The sequence below is a fragment of the Nicotiana tomentosiformis genome, chromosome 3 (assembly GCF_000390325.3).
Source record: "Nicotiana tomentosiformis chromosome 3, ASM39032v3, whole genome shotgun sequence".
Lineage (NCBI taxonomy): Eukaryota > Viridiplantae > Streptophyta > Magnoliopsida > Solanales > Solanaceae > Nicotiana > Nicotiana tomentosiformis.
In genome coordinates this window covers 151,147,718-151,157,439 of record NC_090814.1, presented here as the reverse complement: position 1 = coordinate 151,157,439, position 9,722 = coordinate 151,147,718, and the positions used below count along the sequence as shown (strand labels likewise).

General features: G+C 36.0%; 2 protein-coding genes across 2 annotated transcripts; one reads left to right on the top strand and one right to left on the bottom strand.

Annotated features, from left to right (window-relative positions):
• Positions 1–179: 179 nt before the first annotated feature.
• Positions 180–629, bottom strand: LOC104100887 (uncharacterized). The gene has a single exon (XM_009608255.4). The coding sequence runs from the start codon at positions 627–629 to the stop codon at positions 180–182; it is 450 nt and encodes a 149-aa protein (XP_009606550.1).
• A 1,141-nt stretch (positions 630–1,770) lies between these two features.
• LOC104100886 (alanine aminotransferase 2) lies at positions 1,771–8,349 on the top strand. The gene is made up of 15 exons (XM_009608254.4): positions 1,771–2,209; positions 2,830–2,880; positions 3,036–3,086; positions 3,219–3,284; positions 3,356–3,417; positions 4,855–4,933; positions 5,015–5,119; positions 5,222–5,332; positions 5,552–5,689; positions 5,837–5,911; positions 6,092–6,212; positions 6,395–6,549; positions 6,912–6,986; positions 7,309–7,512; positions 7,941–8,349. Exons 1-15 carry the CDS (start codon positions 1,982–1,984, stop codon positions 8,055–8,057), a joined length of 1,638 nt encoding a protein of 545 aa, XP_009606549.1. The 5' UTR covers positions 1,771–1,981; the 3' UTR covers positions 8,058–8,349.
• Positions 8,350–9,722: the final 1,373 nt, after the last annotated feature.

Sequence of the window (9,722 nt, the reverse complement as noted above, 5' to 3'; positions counted from 1 at the left end):
TTATCAACTACTACATAAAGTAGAGTAAACTTCAACAAAAGATGGAAAGGAGTCATTTTCGTAAAAATTATTCATGCAAATGTACATTTATATTCTAAAGCGTAGTTGAGTTTTGTTCATTAGATGGTACATTGTGGCTGAAATATATGGCGGAAAACAAAATTAGACCAGGGGACGAACTAAACATTATCTGGCCAGAACTCCCTAAAAATTGCTCGCTCAAATTCTTTTTCTTGCATGCGGTTCTCAAACTCGAATACTTTCTTCATCTTTTTAGAGATTCCCTTTGTTTTCTGTACATGAGACGCTTTTTCTTTCTCCCCATCTTTTACAATCTTCCGCCCCAAGAAAAGCCCGGAACTTTTAAGGTGCTCTGCTGCCTTCTTTGACTTCTCTGCTCCCAACCCTCTCTTATTTTTCTTGATATAAACTGGCACGGGCTCCAATCTGCCCTGTTCAGCAATGCCAAGTCCAGTTCCTTCTCTCCAGCCATAGTTTTTCAACAACTTAAAACCAAGGTTGGAGGAATGAATAGGAATTGAGGTTAAAGAAGCACACGTTGCAGCATAACTCGTAGACATTCCCAAACCGGCGGATTCATATTCTACTCCTCCTCCACTCGATCTCATATCTTTGAATTCACTTTCCTATTTCTCGCTCCTAAGAGCAGAAGCCAGAATCGAAAAAATATAGAAGCCAAAAATTCCTTCTAAACAGCAAAAGATGGAAGAAATCTGAGTCACCGACTCTACAACGACCACCTCCTTAAACTGGTATCAATGCTCTTTTACCAATTTGAAAGATTGAAATACCCGAAAAATAATTTAGGCACAATCAAAAAACTCCACTATAAGGTATATAGAATAAATTTATCAAACTAGAGAGAATATTTTATGAGACTTTTTCACAATTCAGAAACGCTTGAATCTCTCTATAAGAAAATAAGTAACAACACCCCTATTTATAATACTACAAACCAAATTTGACTAGATTAACAAAATCAATTTCAATAAGAACTATATAAATAAATCTAACTAGACATGAATTAAATAAACTGCCAAATACCAAATCCTACACAACTTAGGAATACTAATTAATTTTGATTTAATTTTCAACATACATGAATAATATTAGAAGTCCAACTCAAGTAATCAGATTTCTAAAATCAAATTGCATTGATTAAGATATTGTCATTGTATCCTTAAATTACATAGGTAAACAACATTCTTTTAACCCACAGGAATATGCTTTATGAAATTAGCAGTTCATTATGCCAAAACTTCAATCGAATGCGGTTTTTCTGCAAAATTCTCTAAATATATTTATAGATTGAGTATGGTATTTTGTTGGTATTGAGTATACGTTTTTCTTCCTTTTAAGTTATGATTGAAAATCCTGTATGTCATACAGTCATATGATTAAGTCAAATATCTCTAGAATATTTTAAATTATTGAATATTATAGAAAATAATGCGTTTAAATGAATCCAAACTAAATTCGAGATTCTGTATGTCTGTTTAACTAATTTGAAGTTGAGGTGCAATTTTTATTGCTGTAATTTAGGAGAATTGACGAGGTATTTTATGTGAAGGGACAAAACAACGGTAATAAAATAAAAAAAATAACGTCATACTATTTTGTGCGATTATAAAAATTTCTCATTAAAGATATAATGATAATTTTAAGCAAAATTATTTATAAATTTAAAAAAGCTAACTTTTTTGAAACGGACAAAAATGTAAATAGCTTTAACAACTGGAACAGAGTACTGCCACTAAAATATAGATACAGTGGGCGGCGGAGGCTATATCAATGAGTCAGAATACATTGTCAGAGAGTTTCGTACTAATCCTAAGCCAATGTTGTAACGTGGGCAGAAAGTCAAAAAGCACTGGATTCGTGTAAACAGCGGTAAAAAATTCTTGGAATCTTAACACTTTAACCGCTGTTTAACTCTCCGCCCATTGTTCAGAATTGCACAATGCGGAGATTCGTAGCTGACAAAGCCAAAAATCTCATCACTAAAACCAGGACCACCTATTCTTCTCCTAGTAGTAGTACTACTACTTGCGTGTTACAACGCCGCACCTCTTCCCCTCAATCAGCTTCTGTTCTTCGTTTCTTGTCCATTCTTCACACAGCTCCTTCTGATTCAATGGCTTCCGATTATTCATCTACTCCGGTGACTCTTAACAACCTTAATCCAAAGGTATTCCAGCTGTTCTTATACTTTTTTATTTATTTTTTTCTGCTTTTGCCCTTGTTGACTTGCCGGTTTTTAGTTCGACCCAATTTTGTGATTTTCAATCGTTTCCTAGTAATTGATTTCTTTACAAATACATTTAATTAGTTTTCAGTGTAAAATAGTGGTTTACCCTTTTTGCTTTTCACTAATGCTATATATTCGGTTCTTGGTTATAATTCCTCTATTTTGGTCCAACTACCAATTCAGTGTTTTATTTGTCTGTTTTTTTGTGAGTTCGAGTCACCCAAATGGGGAGTTCTTGCAGGTCTGTTGGAAATAACCTCTCTAACAGGCTCAGTGGTAAGGTCTGCGCACACACTACCTTCCCCAAACCCCACTAGCTAGTGGTATTACACTGGGTTGTTGTTGTTGTTGTTTAATGGTTAATATTACTAGGTCTAGACCACTTTAATTATCCTGATAGCAACTGTCAAAAAATTTCTACTACTGGTGAGTGTGACGTCTTTTTTACTATCTTTCCTAAAGTAGGTTCTTTTTATGTATTTGCCCTCTCTGATGTAAGATTTTACTGGTGTTTCTAGAGTCAACTTACTTGATGTAGTTTAACTTATTGTTGGTTTCAGGTTTTGAAATGTGAGTATGCTGTCCGTGGAGAAATTGTCAACCTTGCTCAGGTAGTTTCGGAACTCCATTTTGCACACTAGCTGGAATTATCAATCTGAATTTCAGAATCTTGTTAGTTGCACTTGCACCATTATTTTTATGGGCATGCTTAACCTTACAAATCCAAATAAAAGTACGTTTCCCTTTGTGATGTATCGTCATGCAGAAATTACATCAAGACCTCAAGGATAATCCAGGCTCTCATCCCTTTGATGAGGTACCAACTCTTGTTATAATATTGCAGATTTTAACGGATTTTTCTTCTATCCCTTGTAACAAAGCGTAATATAGGTGACCTGGAGTGTTATTGTTGTCTTGATCTTTTCTTACATTCCTCTAATTCATGCAGATATTATACTGCAATATTGGAAATCCTCAATCCTTGGCTCAGCAGCCTATTACTTTCTTTAGGGAGGTGGGTATAAATTGTTTGATTCTAGATTATGTTTGTTTTCTGTCTCATCGAGCAACGTCTTCCTTTATTAGGCCCTTGCATTATGTGACCATCCAGTTATTTTGGACAAAAGTGAAACACAAGGTCTGTTCAGGTATGAAGTTTGTCTATCAACCTCGCTGCACCTTGTAGCTCAGTGAAACAATTCATGTACCTTAGTTTCTATAGATTTCTGAAGAAGTGGAATTGACATGACTAATTTCCATAAAACCAATGAATTCTCCTGTACGTTTCAAACATGGTACAGTTAAATTTCCTGCTACTGATGGAATCCTTCGTCCTTGATATTGAACGGTAAACAATTTGCATCAAATTTTAATGATTGTATTCTTTTTAATTTTTTGAAGTCAAACTACTAACTTATAAAACCAAGTGATGTTATTGTAATTGATGCAAGTTATCAAAAGTGAACTATGAGGGTGAAGTGAGCCGTCAATATAGGATGAAATGTTTGTGGCATTATTACAAAGTTTTCATTTTTTTTTCTTTTCGATAAATCAACTACCTTTTTTTAATATTACACGAGGATAACAGAATTTTTATAAAAGAGATATAACGCAACAGCTATTTTTGCCTCCCAAAGTCCCGATCAATTATTTAGCTTGTAAATAAGGTTTGTGATAATGTTGCAATCGTCTCTCCATATCAGTTTGCTTTTAATGTTGCATTCCCCTTCTTCACACAAATTGGAAGTTCCTCCTTGTCCATTATCCATAGAATGCCCTGGGCTCACGTAAAAAGTGCAAGTCCCCAAGGCCCAAAGGGAGCATGCAACTCGGGACATTAGGCATAGCCCGGAGTGCTATAGTGTTGGTTTATGATCATAAATCCCTTGCCGTCAGATCACATGTACTTGAGTTTCGTGTCATCTTGGCATATCAAGTAATATTCTTGAGGCCTGACAAAAGTGAAATGTATGGCTTTTAAGCTAATAGATTAATATGATGTGGAGGGTTGTGATGATTGAGAAGCTCTAAGTTGATAACTTAAAATTTCTGATGGTCAACATTTTTAGATAATTGATCTGTTTTATTTGTGCCTAATGCCTATGGGTATTGTTTCAGTTTTAGCTTCAAAATGTAGGCACATTTTGTGGTTTTTGTGAAGTAAAAATTCAATTGGCTATAATCAAACTCTTATTTTTTCCTTATTCTATGAAATCTGTGCAATGCAGTGTCATTAAATTATAGCCATTCACTTTTTGTTTTCAAAACGTTTGTATATTTTAGTTGATAGGTTCTTTTTTTGAGCATTTCCTTTCCCTTAATAGTATGGTGTTGATTATGACTTGCACCCAAATAGAAGCAAAATCCTTTTGCATGGACATTTGTTTGAAACATTGGTTACCAATAAAGGAATATGGTGAAGAATTTGAATCAACTTCAGCCATGTTCTACAGGATTTTGCTAAATAGCATTGTCCTTCTACCTATGATAGGGAAAAGGAGATTTCTGAACTACGTCTCATAGAACCGGTCGGTAACTGCAAGAAATTGATATGTGATGTCTTTCATTCTCTCTTTGTTTTGTAGTGCGGATTCAATTGAACGAGCTTTCCAGATCCTCGATCAAATTCCTGGCAGAGCTACAGGTGCATACAGCCACAGTCAGGTGACTATATCTTCTGTTGTATTGTCCTAGATTTGCAGCCAGTATAACCATAGAACTTACTCTTGTGCTTGCTAAATCTAGGGCGTCAAAGGATTACGTGATACAATTGCATCTGGTATTGAAGCTCGCGATGGCTTCCCTGCTGATCCAAATGATATTTTCTTGACTGATGGTGCAAGCCCAGCGGTAAATTATTTTGATCTCAAATAGTTATTCGTACAGCTTTGAGAGAAGTAACTAAAAGAATAGCAAGATATTGATAATATTGGTTCTTCATCTTCTATTCAGGTTCACATGATGATGCAGTTGCTCATTGGGTCAGAGAATGATGGAATTCTCTGTCCTATCCCTCAATATCCACTTTATTCCGCTTCAATTGCCCTCCATGGTGGCACTCTTGTACGTGCATTTTCTTCAGTTTAAAGTTGATCAGTGCTAGTTGTGAATGCAACTATTAGATCTTTTAATAAAAAAATTAATTAATAGGCTAGGTTAACCTACTTCTGGAAGAGATTATTGTAAACTTTTATTAATGAGAGCTGATCTGATTGACTTACTATTCAGTTGAAGGTGATCCACACAGGAGCCTCTTATGTATGCTTTTATTTGGTATTTTAGGTTCCCTATTATCTTGATGAAGAAACAGGATGGGGATTGGAGATCTCAGAGCTTGAGAATCAGCTGAAAACTGCAAAATCCAAGGGTATTAAAGTTAGGGCTTTGGTTGTGATCAATCCAGGCAACCCAACTGGGCAGGTAATGGTTTATTAGATTTTGGAATTTCATCATTGATTTACGTCATTTAGGAAGAACTTACTGTGGTGGAAAATGCTGGTCTTCCCTTTCCCAATAATATTTCAGAATGTTTATATGTAGCATGAATGGCTTCTATGTATACCTTAGGTTCTTGCTGAGGCCAACCAACGAGATATTGTGAAATTCTGCAAGAAAGAAGGCCTCGTTCTTTTGGCGGATGAAGTGAGTTTATTTCCCTCTAGATGCTTCTTTGCTTGATTCTGGCAAATTCTTTTCCTTCCATGGGAATTTCCCAGTGATTCTGCCACTTGTTTGAGGGGGGTCACAATTTTTTCATTCCTGAGTATTGTGCAATTAATTCTAAAATTGTAAGTCCTCTCATATCTTGTGGAACTCATGCAGGTGTATCAGGAAAATGTTTATGTGCCTGAGAAGCAGTTCCACTCGTTTAAGAAAATTGCTCGCTCTATGGGATTTGGAGAAAAGGACATCTCTTTAGTTTCTTTTCAGTCTGTGTCAAAAGGTAGATCGTACTACCCTCCATCCATCCCTCTTTTGTTGGTGGTCTTTCTCTTTCGTTTGTCTGCATCTTACGAAGTTGTGGGGGAGAAGGGGGAAAGGGGCGGGTTTTCATTTTCACAAAAGCTTCTGATTTATTATATTCTTTAATCCTTGGCTTTTGCTAACTTCCCTTACTGGCTTTAGGATTTTATGGAGAGTGTGGAAAGCGAGGAGGTTACATGGAGGTCACTGGATTTAGCCCTGAGATAAGGGAACAGATATACAAAGTGGCATCTGTCAATCTGTGTTCCAACATTTCTGGTCAGATTCTTGCAAGCCTCGTCATGAGCCCCCCAAAGGTTGGTAATGCTGTTTGTGTAATACATGGCATTGCATTCCCCGAAAGGAGTAAAATTGATATTGAGACGACCTCAGATAGCTTGGGATTGAGGTGCAGCTGTTAATAGGAGTGGGGTCGCCACCCTCATTAGTCTGAATATTTTGGTAGTGGTAGTTATAGAATCTATAACTAGAACGAGTACCTCAATGGTTTAATTTATGTAGGTGTATCACACTCTTTAATGTGGTGTGAGCTAAACATTAGATGTCACTACAGTGATATGCATTCGGCTTTGACTATAAACTTGATGCTTGTTGTGAGGTTCCTCGTATCTGTGTTATAGATGCTTGACTAACAGGACTGCTCTATTGTTTTCTGCAGGTGGGTGATGAATCATACGAGTCTTTTAGTGCTGAGAAAGAAGCTATACTCTCATCCTTGGCAAGGCGTGCAAAGGTCAGTAGCATTAGCACATACAACTAGTGGTGACTAAATAATAAACTAGTTTGTTTTGGTGAAGTAGTGGGAGTTGTTTTTGTATCATGAACCTTGCATCTAAAAAAAGAAGAGCTGGTTAAAGTAGGAAGCAGAAATGATACCTGAAATTTTCTCAAAAAAAGTTGTCCCAAAATAATTTCCTCTAGAGTTTCATCTCAGCTTTTCAAAAATGGTATATCTAAATTTTTTGCTTCCTTATGGCGAATTTTATCTGTCCAATTGGTACATTTTCTATTTTTCTCCTCTGTTTGGCAAGTTTTTTTGACTAATTTGTCAACAGACACTAGAAGATGCATTCAACAGTTTGGAGGGTGTAACATGCAATAAAGCAGAGGGCGCAATGTATCTATTTCCACGTATTAACTTACCAGCTAAAGCAATAAAAGCAGCAGAAGAAGCTAAAACTGCACCAGATGCCTTTTATGCTCGACGCCTCCTCAATGCCACTGGAATTGTTGTTGTCCCTGGGTCTGGATTTGGCCAGGTGATTGTTATATTTTACCACCTGCTTCATGCTATTCCTAGTATTATTATGGTTGGTAACTGTCACCACTAATTTCCAAAAAACTTTCACCTGGATGATTAAACGTCAACAGACAAAACTTAAGAAGCATTTCCTAAACAGTTTGAATATCTTTACCTTCAGATGCTGATTAGTTTGCATACCTGGTAGACGTTAAAATTTCATTCTATTGTAATTTTAGATGCTAGAAGCTGACATAGGGACGAGAAGAATGCAGTACTGAAAAAGAATCACCTTACTAATAGAAGAAACTAATAAGAAAAGAAATACTTTCCTATAGAGAAGAAACTGTTTATTGTTTGAAAACTAAGAGGTATTTGTTACACTACTCTTTATTGAGAACTGTTGGTATTGACTAAATCTGTTGTATTTGCGTCGCTTCTGTGTAGCGTCCTGGAACGTGGCATTTTAGGTGCACAATATTACCGCAAGAAGAGAAGATACCAGCTATTGTATCTAGTCTTACAGATTTCCATAAGCAGTTCATGGATGAATTCCGCGGCTAAGGAATCATAGGAGTACATTCTATTGCAGCCTGATTATAGAGAAATTTTGAATAAGCACATCTTTGTATGTTCTATTTCCATCCTCACCAGAAACAGTTGTACTTGAGTAGTGAAAACTGATAGGATTGTTTGGCACTACAAATTGGGGGGCTGTTTATCCTTGTTTTATTTGTATTTGACCTGACATTGATCTTCTCTCCTTCTAGATGATCATCAATGTGAAGATTGTTTTGTATGCCAAACAGGTCAAGCTTTAGCCAAAGTCAATATGGTATATCTAAATTTATACGTATTGGTCTTTGTGCAATCATAGCTTATAACGCAGGCAGTCTTGGTCACTTTCAATTACCATACTCAAGTTAAGAAAGTCCAGTTTTGTGGGTAAGTTATATTTCCTGATGATAGGTTGCATATGCAGCATAATTTTATTCTTAAGTGCAGTCTGTTTAGAAAAGAATCGGTCACCAATTGAAAGCATGTTGGCAACACAATTTCTTTTATTTCCTGCTTGGACATTTTACTATATCTTGTACAAAATCTCTATTAATATGTTCCACAAGTAAATCCAAGATGTGAAAATACAGTTCTTTGGAGCGGACAACAAAATGTTTTACCTGTGTAATATCGGAGTGTTTTAGTGTTAAGATATTCGATGTAGCTCTTTAGCTTTTATATATCGGAAGATATTATTAGTACTTTTTTTAATCTCATGCGATAAGCCATTATGCATTACTAAGATAAATTTATTTCTTAAATTTATTCAAAATAAATTCAATAGGACCGACATTCATTTACATAAAATAAAAACTTAAATTACTTTACTGATTGTTTTCTAAACAAAAGGGACAATTAAATTGGTAATAAGAGTGTTATTTTAGATGTTAGTGGAGTAGTGTTATTTCGAGAAGCTAACCGAGTAGCGGACCAATTAGCTGAGAATTGATATAATTCTGATATTTTTGGAAGTCTTTTGAAAGGGATAGTTTAGGTATCATGTTATCAGGACTAGTTTCATGTTGTACGTACTCCCAGTACCATTATCCGTAGGAAAAATGACACGGTATAGTTGTTTACCCGTAAGACGGTACAGTTGAATTTATACGTGTTTTCTAGACAAGTGAACTAATTTGATCCTGAAATAATGCAATAATTGAAGAAATGTACAACACTTAGCCTTAAAATGTAGATGAAACAATAGAGATGACAGTTCGAGGAACAAGGTTTCTGGGCACATCAATGATGAGATCAAAAAGCAGGAAAGTAAGATTGTATTAAGTTTTGTATAGAATGTAGTATATGTTTAGAAAATTCGTGTCCTTTACAATGATAACTGAGCTCACTATTTATAGCTATGTCTTGGGAAGAAGGTCCTAGGATCGTGCCCTCCTTTAATGTCAATTATGAGGGTCATTGATGAAGACGTAATGGTGAACATAAATGTCAAATTCTCTGTAACAGACCGTCGCTCTTAATGCTGCAGAATATTCCCTATTAAATGCTACCGGGCGCAGAGTATTTAACACACCTTTATGAACGTTATCCTTTCCGGTGACAAGCGGAATGGCTGCGTTCGATCTTCGGCCATCCCCGTCTTGGGTTCCATGTGTCCTCCCTTTAGACGACCACGTGTCATATCATATTTCACCCTATACAGATAGTCCCCAT